The 19,328-nt window shown below is 38.3% G+C and overlaps 1 protein-coding gene across 2 annotated transcripts; it reads right to left on the bottom strand.

Moving 5' to 3' along the window:
• Positions 1–2,747: 2,747 nt before the first annotated feature.
• WASHC3 (WASH complex subunit 3) lies at positions 2,748–18,670 on the bottom strand. 2 transcript variants are annotated; one of them, XM_075050892.1, is made up of 7 exons: positions 18,515–18,670; positions 16,828–16,926; positions 14,483–14,548; positions 12,930–13,058; positions 11,268–11,378; positions 6,645–6,709; positions 2,748–3,264 (listed from the first exon to the last, which is right to left on the bottom strand). In XM_075050892.1, the coding sequence occupies exons 1-7, from the start codon at positions 18,563–18,565 to the stop codon at positions 3,180–3,182; spliced, it is 606 nt and encodes a 201-aa protein (XP_074906993.1). In that variant the 5' UTR covers positions 18,566–18,670; the 3' UTR covers positions 2,748–3,179. The 2 variants fall into 2 exon arrangements, with proteins under 2 accessions (XP_074906993.1, XP_074906994.1); XM_075050893.1 differs by having other exon boundaries at positions 11,268–11,375.
• Between the last annotated feature and the right edge of the window lie 658 nt (positions 18,671–19,328).

Here is a 19,328-nt window from a genome sequence, read left to right as displayed (position 1 = left end):
AAAAAAAAAAAAAGTTTGTTTAAACATTGAGTACATAATTTACTATTAGTACATAATTAGTATTAATAGATACATTCAACAGTTATTCCAGCAACGAGCTGAAATAGTTTTGGATAATGATCTTAAATCCATGTAAAGTTTGGGTATATTAGATGTGTATGACTGACACCTCTTAACGTATACTGCATTTCTTAAAAGTTCTTTGCTGTTGGAAGCTTTTTAAAAATCAAAGTCACTTAAAAATGGACTTCTTCCCTTGAAAGTATTGCGTATTTCTGATTACTGTGCAGCCAAGTTGAAATACTCCCTCCATCTTCTATTCCAAAACAGATGGCAAATAATGAGCAAGTTGGAATATCCTCTGCTTATAGTATTTAGCTTGCGGTTAAGGACTTTCCAACTTTCTGGGTTAGCACCATCTCACTAGAAAACTGCTGTAGATCAAGGAGGACTAGCACAGCTGACATAATTCAGTCTCAAACCAACCTTCCTATACTTAATAGCTTCTTGTGTCAGCATGTGTCCTAAGCTAAAACATCTCGGATTGAATTTGGCTACAACCTAAGAGTACAGGGATGTGTTTTGCAGATGAGATTGGCAGGAACAGAGGAGCTTAATGTGGTCAGAGGTTCCGAAGGCAGTGGAAGCACTATGGCTGCTGATGTACCCAAGGTAAAAAGGGAAGGTTTTATCTTCTCTTCCCTAGTTCCTCTCAGTTTAGACACTTAGATTTTTACTGTGCAGTGTGCCACCACTCAAGTGGGAGAGGAGACAAAGTGGCAAGAGTTTTCTTAACGTTTCTCCAAGCCTACCAAGATTGTACTATTCCAAAGTAAACAGCTACCCTGAAAAAAACCCACAAGTCTTAAGCAATTAAATTTACCACACCTACTCATGAAATTGTTATTCTGTGACATATGTAATTACCAATTAATTAGCCCTCATTTTAACAAGCGACAGTAGGCTAGAGGCTTTATTTTTCATTCCACATAAAAATACATCTGTAGTGGTGTAAAAGACAATTGATTTTAGGTTTTTCAGACTAAAATTAACACAAAAAGTTTCTTCAAACTGATAAAACAATGGAAGTCACACCTCCTTAAATGTGTTTTGGTAACCTTGTTTATTCCTTTAAAAAAATAATTAACTACTATGTCTCAAGTCTTTAAATCATGCTACTTCTTTACATAGGTTAATATCAGTTCCAGACTATCAAACATACAGTCCTTATTAATTTCAGTCTTTCTTAAATTTTCTTGTTAGAATAGTGGCTATGGGATGTTCAGTTCTTGTCTAGTCAGTTTGCTAATATGGCTTACGTTGAACTCTAAACCCCTGTTTTCAAAACTCTCCTCCTTCAGCTAGCAGATTGATGCAACTTCAGCAAAACTAGTTTTAGCGAAACACGATTTGCAGAGATTTCAGAAGAATTTTCATTATCTTGTTTAAACTAAGATATGGGAATAAAATAGAACCACAACTTTGGTTTACAAAGCATAGCTTTAATTATACAGATTGCTTCAATGAGTTTTCAAATATAGATTTTAAAAAGTCACCAGTGTTTTAATATATGCTTTCTGAAATAACATTATAACATCTACTTTTGAAATACTTATTGCTAATATCTTAATATTTGTCGAGTTTTACCAAGTGTTAACTATTGAATATTTTTGTTTAAGTGTTCAATAATAATTAACTCATCATTGAAATGCCATCTCTAGACATTCTCTAGTGTATATATGCTTTCGCAGGAATTCAGGCATTACTCTGATTTACAGGTTATGAAGAGCTTAAGTATGTCTGCTAGACTGAAATGGGAGCCATGCTTAAGTTACAGAAAAAAAAGCAGCTAACCTACTGAAGTGGCGTAAATAAGAGAGAAGGTAATGACTCGGTCATAAAAGCTAACAAATTTATATACTTACAACTTCAGTTTTAGTCTTTTCTTGGTCTCATGGAGAATGTGAAATACCAGGAAGTGGATGATTGCCTGGCCCACAGCATTCTAGTATAATCACAATAATCTGGGGAATTCAAATAGATTGTGAAGAATTTCATGTGGAACAAATTGTATTAAAGAAGATTCTTTAATGAAATGTCATTTTTGACTCATGGAGTAGATTAAGTAATTTGGAGGGAAGTCTTCAGGGCCAGTCAGGCTCCAAGTGGATTCTTTATATTGTTCCCCAACACACACCTCAAGAGGTAGCAAGGTAGTTGTATCATTACACAAACTGAATTTTGGCTTCTTTGCTGAAATTATCAGCAAAGGCACCAACTTGGAGGTGATTACTTATCCTATGCAAACTGCTTAGCCACAGCTCCTTTTGAATAAGCCCAACAGCAGTCAGAAAGTAGTTTCTACTGACCCATGTGACAGTGAACAAGTAGTGAGAATCTGGTATTCCATTAATAATCTCCCAGTCACTTGCTTCTTTCACAGTGTCATTTTCAAACCAATCTTGCAATGTCTGTAGCTTTCTACACCACTGTAAACTGAATTTGATAAATCAACTCTTCTACAGAGCAGGAATTTCTTTAACAACTTTGTTCAGACTCTAACATGACATCGAATAGCAGTATATACTTTGAAAATAGATTCAGATTGGGTTTGAATATATTTCTCACTTGTATTTTAGTTTCTCTCAGAGTATCACTGATTTGCAATCACCATAAGATAGCTGACTTCTGTGTAATTCTTGTTGTGTCACTTGAGAATATAGTACATTAGAAAAAAAAAACAACAGTTCATCAATGAAACAATTTCATTTTGAAAAGTTACTTTACCTGTAAGTTATGGGACAGAAAGAAGGCAACTTAGGTTAATTGCGTTACATAGAAAATGCAGTAACGACCAGAAAACAGTCTTAGAGGCCTGGAGGTTTAGAGGTGTGGAATTTTTAGTTTTACAAAGTAGTTTCAGAAGAATCAGAAAGGAATCTGAAATGATGCAGCATAAAAATTGCAAGGATCTCATGATTAATTTTCATCCTGGCAAGGTTCAGGCTGAAACACGCTGCCTGTTCAAACTTTCTGGTAGAGAACATGGAGGATCATAGCTCTTAAAAATGCTGTCAGATAAACACATCACCCATGTGACCAACGCAAAACCATTGTCTGCTAAAGCTCCAAAGGCATTAGCACTTAACAGAGGTTTCCAAAGGCCAAAATCAGTCTCTTCAGTCACTAAATGAAGATTCACTATCAGAACTGTCTTCTGCTTTCCCATCATCTCCCCAGGCAGGCACAGGGGCATCTGGGGTCCTGCAGGCAATAAAAATGTTCTGTTGTAAATCCTAGAAAGTGGCTGAGAACACAAGCAACTTAGCATGTAGTGCTAATGTCCTTTCAGTACAATTGCATGCACTTTATTTCCACAACACTTAACAGATTAACTGTTTATGGTTTACAAACTCACACCTTACTGGTATTGCTCCACTTACAACTGAAAGATAAACACTAGAAACTGTAATTCACTGGACATCAAAACTCTGTAGACATTGGTTTGAATGCGCACCTTTGAGGTTATTGGAAATAATGACAGATCACTAAGAGGTGGCAAACACTTGTAGAAAGAGTTGAAATCAGGCAATACTGATTAATTCAATTTTTTTTCAGTCTTCAGAGGTTCTAGGGCTGAAAGGAACATGCTGTACACCATTAAGCAGTGTAAATAGTACATGAAAAAAATAAGACAGGAAATGAACAATATTGTATCCAACTAAAACTGCAGGGATAATTTAGAGAAGCAAAAAAGAATTACTCAGAGTGGAATTTGGCTAGAACATTGGGTTAAATTTGACATGCAAGAGCAGCCATGGGATTTTTATTGACTATAAATGATCAGACCTCTTGTATTTAGTTTTGAAGAGAATATTTAAGATGGATCTTAATGTGTTGAAACATTTGCTCAGGGAATCTACTGGGAATGAAGGGGAGAGAAACAAGCCATCTAAAGACTAACTAACACTACTGACTGAAGGTGCTGGCTCTCCCTCAAGTCTCCCTCCTAAGTATGTAATGAGTTTGACCATACAAGCAAGACTGAGCCTGGTAAATTTTGAAACCAAGGTGGAAAATATACGTGCAATTATACTTGGGGAAGGGGAAGAATGATCTTCACAGAACCTAGCTTCTTGTATGATAGTTAACTGCTCTCTTTCATAAAACATTACATTTTAAACTAAGCCAACAATTGTATTATTCGTCCCGTTGTTATTTATCTTGGGGCTACCCCTGTGTGTCATGCCACGGAATTTCTCTTCCAACTTCAGTTCTGTTCATTATAATTCCTCTGTTGGAAATCCTTAGGGTACCTTTAAAGTGTTTCTAAACATTTTGGGTGCAAAAATAAGAAGTGCATTAAAGAACCATAAGACAGCCTTCTCCCTCCCCCCTGCACACCTCTAAAATAAATTAAGAAAGCGTTTACTTTCTCATGCAAATAACACTTCACAATATTATTCCTTGTTGCCGTGGCAATGACAAAACAGAAGAGCTGTGCAAAGACATGTGATCTGGAGAGACCAGTGCAAAAACTCTCCCCTAGTAAGGAGAGGAAGATGGCAATGAGTTCCTTTAGCTCATGAGAGCAGGACAAACTCTCATGGAATTGTAGACAGGCAAGAGAGGAAGGATAAGAAACAAAAGTTAAAAATAGATAAATTGGGAGCGTCAAGCTCTGTAAAAAGTTGAGAAAGGAGTGGTAACAGAAGTAAAACAGATGAAGGAAGAGAGTATAAACAACTCCATATTATTAAAATTAGCATCTCTGCAGCCACAAAAAACCCATGCTCAGTCACTGGCAAATAGCTGGGAGAGTCTGCAGTAAGTGACTGAGGATAGAGCAATATGCACATTTTCCTGATCTTCACCGGGACTGAGTGAGCAGGCCTAAGGAACCTGAAGACCCAAGAAATGTGGTGTGAATGGCAGTATATATATATATATATATATATATAAAAAAGTCTGTGATATTGAGACAAGAAAGCAAGAAATTTAAAAGGTCACCCGTGACTCCTCAAAATATTATGCATTATGCACCCTGGCAAATATTTAGCTTTCTTTAACCAGGCAGATTTGCTATACTATAAAAACTTGCTATACAGTTTTCAAACCAATAACATTTTAAAGAAAATCTGCCTAAGCGTTACTATTGCACAGAATCTTTGAAGATGGACTTTGAGACCAAACCCCAAACATATTCCATGAGCCCAAATCCACAGTAATAACGTTTCTGTCTTAACCCAAAAGCAGGTTACCCAAAGACCCAAAAGACAATCCAAAAGCAGGTACTTTTTAAAAAAGCTTTTGAAATTTTAACATATTATCCTATTTTTATCTACTATAAAAATCCATCCACACATAAAGAAATAGCAGCATTTACAGAAAGGTATGGACCAGAAATGCAGAGTAAAAAATACAACACTTTTAACACACATATAGTAAACCCATGTTTGATAAACCTGTCTCAGACTTGCACAGGTTCTTACTTGTGTTCTTTTTCTTATTTCTCATTTGATCAGTAAAAATACGGAATGAGGAGTAACTACTTTAGGCTTATTTAGACACCAGGAAGTAGCTGGGAAATAAAGTGACTCAACATATGACCAATATTTCAGTTTTCCTATATTTTTATTTATTTTATTAAACAAGTGGCTAGTTTCAGAATAAGCCTTTCCAAAATGTAAAAAGACTTCACTGGAAAGGACAAGCAAACTTTCTAATACATTGACAGTTTTGGAGAGGATGCAAAAGTGTTTCAAACAGTTTAGTGGCTACAATGTAAGAATGGAAGTTAATATTTCACCAGTTTAACAAAGTCTGTGAAATAGTACAGTAAAATGAAATTACATGTCAAATGTAAAATAAGCCTAAAATTCATGCTTATGGCCAGACAAATAGCTCTGAAAATAAGTATCTATTCTTAGTAGTCTTCACATCAGGTTAGCTCAATCAACAGTCACAATTTTGAACTGCTGACTTCAATTTACACTGTCAATGTTGAAGTAAAGTTGTACGCTCCATCTACTGAGGGAATCTGGAAACAACCGTGTTGTCCCTCATGCATCCAGCAAAATAAAATAGAGTTTGTTCTTATTACTCTACAGTGATGACATGTTGTTATTGAAGTGTTGAAAGAAAGTATCTGGGTAAAACCTCATACTCTTAACAGTACAGTGAAAATGGCTACTGATGTATTATTTGATTTCTGCTCGCTAAATGCTCATTGTCAAATGTTACCGTGTCATTGCTCTATCCTTTTCCTTGAACTGCACCACCTCTGCTTGACTTGGAACAAGTCCTTCCATTTCCTCTCAAGTCTGAATGGTAAAGTCCTGCAGCTTTCTGTTTGGGAGGTTGCAGTACCTACCCATTTATATTCTAGTCTCTGTATTTCCTGGGCCTCGCCTTGGACTAGACAATATTGAGAAGACAGCTCATACCTGAGATTGCATTCCTCTTCCTTTGCTACTAATGGCCCTCTTCAGACCTACAAAATGCTAAAAAAGCCTTTCACAGAAGACTTCAAAACCTGTTTTAATGCTGATAACTTAGATTCACAACCTTTTCTAACACTTTTTCCCAAGTTTTTTAAGCACATGGTTGCATTCCAATCCTACTGAAAGTTACAAATTACTTACTCAAGAAGATCTGGATTTAGCCCTTCAGAAATCATTTTGTTTCGTATTGCCATTACAGGAACACCCTGTGTAAGAGGAGGAAGAGTAATATCAAACTACTGGACACAAACAGGTGAACTAAGTTCCATAGGTTCTTTTAGGCTACATTTTCATCCAAATTTATGCATGTCACTTGTTGAACAAGAGCATGGAATGATAATCTCAGTTGTCATAAGTATGAACATAGAAAGTGAGAAATGACTGAGATCAAAGGCCCTTTTAATCCTTCTTATATTTACGACAAAACATCTACAGAAAGTTGCACGGACAGAATCAGGAATGGGCAGATATATCTGCAATTCATGCAGACAAAATCAGGAAGCTGAAGTTATGTGTATGGTTAAGAATGTGAAGAAAGCACAAAGTAGCACAAAGACAGCAGAGAACAGTTGTGCTAGAAAGATGAAGACTCGGACATGCTGAAGGTATAGCCAAAGAGGGAGGAAAACCAGGGAAGTGCATCTGCTGCTGCTCTGGAAGGATACCTTAAGGCAGTGCTAAAAATTGGAAAAGTCTTTAAAAAAGCATGCAGAAAAAGGCAAACAGGACATGAGAACAGAAGCACAATTTAAAAGTGGTTCCTACGAATACAAGTGCTTGTACAGTCAGGCTTGAATCTTCTATGACTTCTGGACAGATTTTAGCCAACTATGTACGTGTTAAAAAAATTCCTTCCTTTCACTGCGAGTCCCTCCACAGTTACTTTATTTTATTCAGCAACACCTAAACATGCCCTCATCTTGGATCACACACCCAAGAACACTTTGACCCACGTCGTCTTACGAGATATGTTCCAACAAACTGCTCCTATGTTTCCACTAGAGTTGCTCAGACAATTTGTTGCTTTGCCATCCCCTGTTGCAAACCATCAGAAAAAGCCACCTGGACCACTGCATGCCAAGATAGAAGGAAAAAAAAAAGGAGGATACAATTTCTGATTTCTAAGGGACAAAGCTACTGGTGGTCTAGGAAAGTCAGGAGAGGCCTTGCAACCTAAATGAAAAGTAGTGTAGGATTCTTTTGGCACAGAACAAATATCTTTTGTCCAAAGTAAGTAAAATAGTGATAAAATAAAGGGCAGCCATGACTAAAGTTCCAGAGAAGCATGTGGTACTAGTGACAGTTGCAGTAGATAACCTGGCAAAGTGAGAGCTAAGCTAGCTGTCTTAACTGTGTTTTCCTTGTGCAGTTTCACAGTAAGAATCACAATCAAGACATGTACATTGCAAAGGAGAAAGTATTTGAGTATTTCATGACAGTTTAAAATATTCGCTTATTCTAGTATAGATTTGCACACCAGGGATTGAGTGTCTATACACCGTCTCATACCGTCTAATGTTTTTTCTCTCGCTTGACTGCTCTTAGGGTTCCTTTCTTCAGCTCAAAAATCACTGATGAAGTGTTTATGCGTCATTTCAAACCAAGTGAAAACAAGACTGAGTCAGATCAGGCAAAGCAGAATTCGTATTTGCTTTCCAATGAAAGGGAGCTCAGTATATGAACTTCTAAGAATGGATTGGAAACAGTTATGCTTTTAAGTTCACACTTGGAGAAGCATTTTATTCCAAAATTGTATGCATCAAAATATGTAAGAAAAAAACCTCTCAGTACCCTCATATATCACAGATTTACAAAACTAATCTGAAGTTTAATCAAAATACCCTTTAAAGTGCTTTTTTTTCCTGAAGGAAAACAAGTAATATTGTACCTATATATGTTTATAATACAATTAGAGCATTCAATTACTTTATCTTTCATACTTTCATAAGTTTTACTCTGGAAAATCAGAGCCTGATACTGCTGTGACCCTAAATCTTACTAAAATAAAACAGACAACTACTTTAAATCTAAACAATAACTACACCGTTGAGCAATCCCAAGCACAAATACAGGCTGGGTGGAGAATGAATTGAGAGCAGCCCTGCGGAGAAGGACTTGGGGGTGTTAGTTGACGAGAAGCTTAACAGGACCTGGCAATGTGCACTTGCAGCCCAGAAAGCCAACCATATCCCAGGCTGCATCAAAAGAAGCGTGACCAGCAGGTCGAGGGAGGGGATTCTCCCCCTCTGCTCCCCTCTCATGAGACCCCAGCTGCAGTACTGCCTTCAGCTCTGGGGCCCTCAACATAAGAAGGACATGGACCCGTTCAAGCGAGTCTGGAGGAGGGCCACCAAGATGATCAAAAGGCTGGAGCACTTCTGCTATGAAGAAAGGCTGAGAGAGTTGGGGTTGTTCAGCCTGGAGAAGAGAAGGCTCCAGGGAGACCTGATAGCAGCCTTCCAGTACCTAATGGGGGCCTACAAGAAAGCCAGAGAGGGACCTTTTACAAGGGCTTGTAGTGACAGGGCAAGGGGTAATGGCTTTAAACTGAAAGGGGGTAGATTTAGATTAGATGTAAGGAGGGAGTTTTTCACTGTGAAGGTGGTGAGACACTGGAACAGGTTGCCCTGAGAGGCTGTGAATGCCCCATCCCTGGAAGTGTTCAAGGCCAGGCTGGATGGGGCCTTGAGCAACCTGGTCTAGTGGAAGGTGTCCCTGCCCATGGCAGGGGGGGTGGAACTAGATGATCATTAAAGGTCCCTTCCAACCCAAACCATGGTATGATTCTATGATTCTACATTGAGCATACAGGTCCACTGAAACGGCACAGGTGTACTTTTCTAACATAGGAGCCAATAGTAAATTTCCATTGCATTTGTCTCTGCCCATTTAAGATTTGAAATAATCCAAATCACTACACATTCAACCCAGTATATCCCAGCCCTACTCCCAGCCTGGTCCTGTGGCTCGGGAAGTGTGCAGGTTCTAGAGAAGCCACAGTGCAAATAGCAATCTTGCTGCAAAATAAGTTTTGGTTCTCCATAGTGCAGAAGGAGGTCACATAACCATCAGTGTTGGCAATTCCTGATGATCAGTGCGCTCTCCATGTTTGTTTTTTATTTCAGTCCTTTAAAGCAAGGATCAGTCTGTATCAGGCCCGTCAGTATCTTGGCATCTATGCAGTCATGTTTGGTGTTTAGAATCAAGTAAGAGTATTTGTACTTTAAACATGAAGTTTATCTGAAATCGTGGACTGCTCCTCTCACACGGTCAATAGAAGTGTTCTGAACATTTATTACAGCAAACAGAATAGACAACAATATATATAGTATGTATATACAACAATGTATTGTATATTTTAAAAAATAGGAATTTAGTATGCTCAACTGCACTCCATTGAAATGAGTTTGTTACTATTTCACAGAACAGCTATATTTAGTGTAAAAGAAGTATTTCTTCACGGTGTTAATTCTTAAATACTACAAATATTGTGAGCAATAAATAAATGATCAGTTCAAACAAATCTTCAGCTAGAAGCTTAATTTGGGCAAATAAATAACACGAACTGAAATATTTGACTGGACAAGAAGACAAGTTTGGCAAATACAAAAACACACATTAATTTGTAGTATGTTAGTTTGACTTTCCTATGACACTATTTACAACTGGCAGAGGAGTCACCAGGAACTGCCAGTACAAAGGATAAATGTGGAAAGTGAGATCTCACTCCTCTAGCAGTCACCAAAAAAAAGTCAAAGTAATTAGACCATCCAGCACTTTCACATCTGCTTTGAAGCCTGGCATTAAATCAATACACTAACATAGCGTTCTACTCTCTGCTACTACCCCACTGCTGGGTTTTCCAAATGGTTTGTAATAAGCTACCCATAAAGTGCCAATTTGTGATTCAAATGAAAAAGAAGGTCTGGAACATCATCCAAAGTACCAAGCACACCAACTGCAATAATTGCTCTGAAGAGGGAGTGAAACCAGGTAGTTAGTTTTAACATAAGCAACACTTTACTAATACTATGACACAGTCATATTTTCCAGAATTATAATATGTATTTTAGAGGAAAATTTCCACTGACAGCTTGAAAATAAAGACAGATTTTTTTTCTTTGTTTCCAATCTCATTTTTAATTTTGTGGACGTGAAAATAAGAGCTCTTAAAAAATGTCCCATTCACCTTTTCACTCCCTTCATTCATATTCACACATGTAAATATTGAGATTACATTCATTTATTTCCTATTTATCTGTAGAACAGCCCACAGAGAGAGAGGTAAACAAAACCTGCATCATGAATAACAGAAAACTGAAGTGGAACCAAGTAGTGAAGCCATTCTTGTGTCTCTATTTTGAATGCTACAGAAATATCAAATATTCCTGCTCTGGACTATACTAGCAAAGCTGTATTTTGTACCTTACAGAAAAAGCAAACTGTGATCATGTCTGTGTGTAGGGAATGACAACAATTCTGCCAGAATAAGTACACTTTCAGTGGCATCTTCTGTGAGTCCAGCTAATACCAATCTGCATTTACACATCTTCACACCTTCAGTTGACAAGTATATTGGCAGAATTTTGTACAAAGCTGAAGCTCATTTATTAGAGATGTGCTAGAAATATTGTGATGTTTTCCTAGCTTAAGGATTACTGTTGCAATATATATCTTCAGACACGTAACATTCACTTACAGCGGTGTGTGATGTTCCACCTAAAATAATGGAGTACCCAAAGAATGATAAGAGAACTGACTTACCACTTGTACCATTTTGAGATATCTGGCATATCTTGGATCCTTGGCCACAGTTCTGACATTTTCTGTTACTACCTCTGTTTTCTGTAACCCTTCTTCATGTATAGTGTTCTGCTGCATACAAAGAAGATAACACTTTAATGGTTAGGTATGCAGACCAGAAGCATGGAGAGATTTCAATCAATAAAATTTGTAACACTTCCTCATCAAGATTATTCTGATTTACACTCATAGTATGAGAGATTTCCAAGATGTATGAATACACAAAACCCAGCTCTTTCGTTATTCACTGTCACAAGTGAGACTTTCTACTTTTAGTCACAATTTTAAATTATTGCACAGTATGTGGAAAAAAAAAAAAAGCCTTTAATAGCCCTGTTAAGTTTGTTGTATTTAATGAATAAAACAGAACTAAATTTAAATGCTCACTTTATAAAAAAAAATTTTTTTAAGGGTTATATCTATATATCTCCTCTAGTGGTCCAATGCATTTTTTCCTCAAAACATTTATTTGATTCCCTGAAAAATGTTTCCTACAGATCATATAACTTTTAAACTATAGGTTTTAGTATAAACCATTAACCAAAAGGATAACATAACAAAATAAAAAAATTCTTTAGAGTAATTAATTTATAAAAAAGAAAAATTACATGAAGATATAGTACTATTTAAAGGACAACAGAAAAGTGCATATTTGCTATTAAACTAACCATTTGAAAGTAGCATTGGAAATCTCCTTTCAGGAATATCTGTCCCTACTTTAACATCTGCGAGGAGGAACATTTTAAAGAAAACGAAATAACAGGGACTCATTCTCTAACATGACTGAAGCACGCAATGCTAACTGTCCATTCTGTTTCCCATGTTGCTGGCTGCAAATTAAGAGTTACAGTCTTTAACAGGCATGGAAAAGCAGCAGACTACTCCAGTTGTTGCTGCTCCACAGCAACTTCCACCAAATAAAAGAACGAGCAGAGATTGAAATTAGAGATTCCAAGAAAATAAAATATAATAGGAAACCAGGGAAAGAATTCCATCCACAAATGAGCCAGAAAGCCTCACTTAGTGAAGTGGTGATGACAGGATTTAAGTCTGGGTTAAAAAACCCAACCAAACACACACACACAAAAAAACAAACAACAAAAAATTAATTGCAGGGATAGGATCTTAATGTTATTCACTTACAATAAGCTGGCATTTTCTGTACATAGATGATAATATATAGAAAACTTTCACTGTAATAACCTCTTTAAAATAAAGTATTCTAGAAACTCCAATTTGAGCTGAAAGCTCACATTCTAAAGGAAGGAGAAAAGAATTGGAATTATGTGTTTCAAACTGTTATTTTCATTCATGACCTTCCCAGTCCCCTGATGTAATTCACATTCATATTTTAGTGTGATTGAAGAAGAGCAAGGAGGCATCTACCATCAGATTTGAGTTAGTTCCAATTACTTAAGCCACATATTCAAGAAAGGGAATACCCTTTTTTGTTTTAAGACATTCATTAAAACAGTTTCATTAGTGAAAAACGTAGGTTTAGATCTTTACAGTTGATTGCTCTCTTCCAATAGACTTGCTTCTTCCATCTATTTCAAATGAGACTAGAAACTTGATGCAGAGAGGTATATTCCTTCAATGTATTAGTTATGCTTCATTACTTACTCCAGACTGAGGTGATACAGCTGTCTGTTGATCTGTAGTAGTTTGTCCCACAGGACCATTTGTAACACTGTTCATATTTGCACTGGACACTTCAAATTTGACATCTTCTAGGCCAGGAATAGAGGCTAACTGTACAAAACATCATCAAATAAGCAATGAGCATATCATAAGTCTATGTGTACAATAAAATCTGCAGTATGCTGCTTACCATATATTCCCCAGGTAGGTTTCACATTAGTAAAATCATAACTTTTTATCACTAGTTTTGGTATTTTGATTGGCAAAAAAAAAAAAAAAAAAAAAAAAAAGACTTTTCTAATCAGGTGGCTTCTACAACAAAACCCCCAAAACACTGCATTGCAGCTTTCACTGCTAACACAGGGCTGCAGTGCAGGAAAGGCTTTGACACCTTCCTAGCATCTTGCTGCTGCACTTATCAACCACACAAGAGCCATGCCATCTTCTCTGCTACTTCCTCTACAGTGAAGAAATCATTACAAGAATAGCTCTATTACCTAACAGATAGGCGACTGGTTACAGATTTTGCCATTTTCTACATATTTCACTCTTTTTTAAGGAGATGCTGAGAGTGCATATTAAATACACCACATATCTATTTGAAGGAAATTCTATTTAACATGATTATGAAGAATTCTGCAAGAATTATCAATACTGATCATTCCTAAATATTTTGAAATCAGTAAGAGTTAGTAAGCATTGTTTGTACTACTACAGTATTTTTTCACAAAGATCTTAATGAATGGTTTCAAAATGTCCTACCCCTGCTCCCAGAAAAAACAAGCGAAATTGCTTCCATCATTATTGAAAGAAGGATTGGTTAAAACTCTACAGCGGGTGTTTTTTTGATTTGGGGATTTTTTTTTTTTTCTTTTAGCAAATTAAATGATAATATATGACTACAGATTATATCCTTTTGTCATTTTAGCTAAAGAAGATACATCAGACGCATTTGTGTTAGCTTAGATCCAATTCAGGTCACATTTCAATATCCAAAGGTTTACAAGGCATCTATCTAGCTACTTATACCAGTTGAAATCCGTACAGTCCGGTAACACAAAGATACTTTTGCTTTAAAGGGGGCAAAAATTTCTCATTACAGTTTGCACGGCAAATGCAATTTTGTACTGCAACCCTGCAACACAAGTTGCATGTTTTAATATCGGAAAACTCCCCTCCATTTTCTTAAAACCAAACACTGCAATAAAATCAACACAAGTAATCTGCCATATAGTTCAGTTGCCTTTTCAAGATCCCAGTGCTCCTTTCCTGTTCAGTATGCTTAACAAAGACAAAACCAACATTTCCACTATGTGCTGTTGGTTCCTTTCTTCCATATCAACTACATGTTCAAACATTACACAATATAAGTGGCAGGGTATGCGAAGTGAGAATTTGCCGTGTGAGCAGTTTGCATTAACTCCTTCAAATCATTATGAAAACTTATTTGCTCAATTCAGGCTATGAAAAGGAAGCTAGTTCATGTATGTAGGAGGCTGTCACTGTTAGAAGACAAAGTCTGTACACATACAAACCTTTGCATCCAAAATATTGAGTGTTGTTTCAATTTGTTGGATACGGAGAGACAGCGCTGACAATTTCTAGAATAGAAAACAATTAGGACGTAAAAACACTCCCCTAGGCACTTGTACATATAAACCAGTTCAGATCTAACTAAACAAAATCACTTTTGTCTTCTACCTGCTGAAGGCAGAGTAGAGTGTAAATGAGATGATAACATTACAAAATTAACGAAGCAATGGCATTCCTTTTTAGTACAGTAGCTACAGTGATTCAATTTTTAAATAATTTTACTAGGCAGTTAGCTTTCCCAAATAATGACTGACAGAAATGAAGACAGACTATGTACAAAAGAAAGCCAAAGTAAATAGGGTATTACTTTGGGCAACTGGAGAATAATGGTAGACATATTGTACTCTCACAGTTACCAAAACACCTTTCAAATGTGGAAGATGTGATGTGTGTGTATGTAACTGAGCAAATACAAAGCAGAAAAATCTGATAAAGAGTACAGCAGGTGATTGAAAGTCCTATACAGTCAAAATGCACAGTGAACCAGAACTAACCAGAAGCTTTATATGCTCCAGGTGCACCTCAATCACATTTTGACACCTTTTTTTTTTTTTTTCAAATACAACTTAAGTTTTTCTAAATTACTCTATAAGAACTGTCACTCTTTTAACTAATCACTACCATACTCCACCAGACCTGTCCAAGTGAAGTTGGCTAGCACACTGGCTGGCAGATATGTACCACTCTGACAGATTTCTGGCACATTGGCAAGATTCTGCCTGGCTCTGAAGCAGAACTTTAACACCCTAAGAAAATGGCAGTTCTGCCAATATGCTAGAAAAAGTAAAAAGAGACTGACAGGAGCTAGTCTTTTTGGATAGTGCACTGACTTGTTTACAGATGGTTCTTTGTTCGTGAAGAGGAGTTAGTTCCTATTGAAAGGAGCTATGTGCCCTACATGTAGCTGGGGAAAGAGGAGGAAAGATGTACAAAAGACGGTTATATAACTTTATGGGTCAGTTTGACTAGACGAGAGCCAAGAAATTTAGAGTTAAGGATGGTGTCAGCCCTAATTTTGAATTTCTTGGCTTCTGTTGATTTAAACTGGGAACTTTCACATTAAAAACACTTCTATACTTCATAAATACAAAAAACTTTTCAAGGAGTTTACAAAGCAACTATTTAGTCTGTTGGGTAACAACATGTTTAGGTTAACTAATAACTGTTTTATTAAGTAGACTTCACAGCATTGCTGCGTGCTCAAGATGGCTTTAAATATATGTGTTCTGATTTCCACAGTGCCTATGTAAGAGGTAATATTGAAATCATGTAACAACTGAGTTCTGGACAACTGACAACAGCATCACCAGGCAGTTACACTGTCCCATGTATCAAGTTACAATAAGTTTAAAAAAATAGAAAAAAATTACATTTTATCCTCTGAAGCTCCATATGTTGATGTGGTAGCCAAATTTTATACTTGTCACGGGTCTGGCTCTGAACTTTACTAACAAATAACAGAATTTCTCAGATTACATAGCCTAGTTTAATTGGATTTGACTGCTGCCCTAGCCCTGCTGGCTAGGGCTGTATAGTAGCCTTTGTTGAATAAACTAGCGAACAGTTACAAAAACCCCACTAATGACAAGAAGGTTAAGCTCAAAGCCACATTAGAAAAGTCCCTTTCTACAAGGGACGAAGCACTCTTGTCCTGTTCAGTGGACAATTCTAGTCCTGTCAATCTGGTATATTTCCATTGACACTAAAGTCACCACAAAAACTTATTAACACTAAATATTTGTATTTTTTTCTTTTTTACAAGACACTAGAATTAACTGCTTCATGTTCCATACTAATCACTTGCCAAAAATGTCTTTTTTTCCCCCGCATCAAGATTATTTACCTTCAGATCTTAGTGCATCACCCTTCTAAATTAAAGGTGGTAAAATGTGAAAGCAAGTTTTGATGCACAGATGAGAGGGATACTGACTGTCAAAGTGGATTCAGCACCATAGGAATATGGCATCCTTCTTCCAAAACGACAATATCCACAGATGGAGCTGCTCAGAACAAATTCCATGTATCAAAAAGTTCAAAGACTGTGCCAAGCACAAAAGTTTAAGGCAACAAGATTAAGTGTGGTATAATCAGCAGTTAATGTGGCTATCTTGGGGAAAAAAATCTGTCTTAAGCACTTAGTCAAGAGAAACCTTGAACAGAAAGCAGATTAAAGTTTTTTGGTTTAAGCTACCAGTATTATTGCATCAAAAATATTTAAGTGAATAGTTCTCATTTCTAGGTTTTTTTTAATTGTATAAATTGACAGCTGGGAAAATAATAAACATACCTCTTCGCAAACAGTAGAAAAGCGGTTGAGAAACTGCACTGTGTGTACGACAAACTGGTTTAGAAATGCTACAGTTCTTTTCTGCTGAATAGCAGGAACCTGCATTAAATAATATAAGAAAATTAGATCATACATAGTTGTCAATTCCCACATTTGGATTCAAAGACCTGTTAAAAAATGCAAATGTTTTAGAAGAAATTATTTTAGAAATCTGTCTTAAGTGTGCTTGCTATGAACTCACATATATACAAACAAATTTTTAATATACATATACATGCATACAAATGCTTTTTCGCTACAAATCTACTAACATGACAGTTGAAAAGTTGCGGGATACACAGAAAAGGCAACAAGAACCACGTAAATGAAGGACTGTTATTTTACTTAAGAAAACACTTTTAGATGAAATTGTGAACATTCCTGAAAAACAGTGTTAAAATTTTTAAAACACAGAGAGGAAATCAGTATCTTTTCTTCCAAAGCTTAAGAAGGAAAAGCAAACTTGGTCATCCATACAAACACTCAGTTACAACCAACACTATAATCAAAAGTAAAGAGCAGTGAAACTGCTGTCTCAGTCTTTAGTGGCTACCTACACTTTTCCTTATTTGTAAGTCCAGACTATCCTAAATTACCCTTTAGTGTCACTCCTCCAAGTCAGATCTGATGCACACATACTTTTCAGACCAAAAGGTAGAATGTTATGTTTGTCAAAAAGAAGCCTGGTGCTCATAATGTAACAGACAGTTGGCATTTTTATTTAAACTGTTACACAAGACTGGAATCAGGATCATTCCTGCAAATGTTTATGTATAAAATTATAGTGCCTCAGGGTTCATTACCTTGGACAATTGCTTTAAGTCTTAAACTTCACAAAGGAAATTTCTCTATGGAATCATAATTGGTTAAAGTGAAGGATTTACAAGGAAAAATATTTGCAGCCAAGCTTCAGCTGCACCAAACAATAGTTCGTGAATATAGCGACTCTCTGGCCTTCACCTCGTCTCTGGTCTTCCATTTGTCAGCGCAGCCATTCATGACACTTTGCTAATCTTAAGACGTCCTGATTTTTTGTGAGGCTTTTGTTGCCACTATCTCAGGTTGTTAGCCCGTGCACCCGTACGGCAGGGTTTGCTAAAGCTCAACCCCGTAGTTACAAAACTGTCAAACAGTGCTTATGACCTTATCAGAAATTCATGGGGTAGCACAGAGGATGGAAGGATCATTGGGGCAACAGGAACTGTCCCACCTTTATGCTCTGTATTTGAGAAACGGCTAAAAAAAATGGGTTTGCATCATTAAAAGACATGAATGAGCAGCTTTGCATGGGATTTGCCTCACAGTTGTAAGACTGAAACGGCTTAGCCTTTAAATATCAGGCTACCACAGAACACGACCCAGCTTAAGACAAGGCGAACTGCCTCCCCCCCTCCCCCCAAGCCCCGCTCCGGGATCTCGGCCGCCGGTACGAAGGCGGCGGTCCTCGCCCGCTGCAGCAGAGCAGGGGCACGGAGGGAGTCCGGCGAGGCCCCGGCGGGGGCTGAGGGGCTCACCCGACCGCCGGGCCGGGCCGGGCCGGGCCGGGGAGCGGAGCGAGAAGGGGCTCGCCCAGCACCAGGGCCAGCGCAGCCGCCGCCAGGGGAGGAAGCGGGACAGCTCCGGGCCGCCGGGCGAGCGCAGCCCGTACCTTGGTGAGGTCAATGCCGGAGCCCACAATGGGCAGCCCGTCCTCGTCCATCCCCGCGGGGCCGTAGGCCGCGGGACGGAGAGCGGAGAGCGGCCCCGCAGCCGCCGAGCCGCCTCCCGCCGCACCCCGGAAGCCCCCGGCAGCTCTGTACGCGGCCTCTTGACCTCGGCCCGGAAACAAAACCTCCACTCCCAGAGGAGTGGGGGCATGCCCCTGGGTCTGCGCATGCGCCGTCTCCTCCCTCAGCACAATGCCTCATGGGAAACGTAGTCCGAGGGAGGGCGGGAGGCGCGGGGCCGGGGCGGGCACAGGCCAAGCCGGCGGGGCCTGCTGCTCCCGAAGGATGAGCGCACTCTTTTTCCCCAAACTTGTGTGGTCGGTTCTGAAAATCGCCCCTGCCAGGCCGCGGCGAGGCGGGGGGAGCCCTCCCCCCCGATCGTGTTCCTGTTTCAGGTCACACCGGTTCACAGCAGCATGGGCATCACAGCCCCAGGGCAAGGCTCTGGGTGAGGCAGGTTGTGAAGATCAAGCGTCTTCCCCAGTGGTCAGACATAAGAGGAATGATGAGGAAAGCCAGTGATGAGGCTGTTTCTGTGCTCTTGTGCGTCATTCGGGTGGTGAAGGGCCAGGCTTTGAATGTGGAGAATAAAAACAACGAGCACTGAATGACTCTGGGATCTTCTGAAAAAGATAAGAGCGTGGCTGCAATCACGTTAGGAAAGGTTCCTGCACTTTAATGCTTACACAAAAGGAAAAAAAAGGGGTATGGTAAATCTAGCTGTTGTTTTTGTTTTGTTCAGCAGTACCTATCACT

This window comes from Buteo buteo, chromosome 19 (assembly GCF_964188355.1).
Source record: "Buteo buteo chromosome 19, bButBut1.hap1.1, whole genome shotgun sequence".
Lineage (NCBI taxonomy): Eukaryota > Metazoa > Chordata > Aves > Accipitriformes > Accipitridae > Buteo > Buteo buteo.
This window is presented reverse-complemented; position numbering and strand designations above follow the sequence as displayed.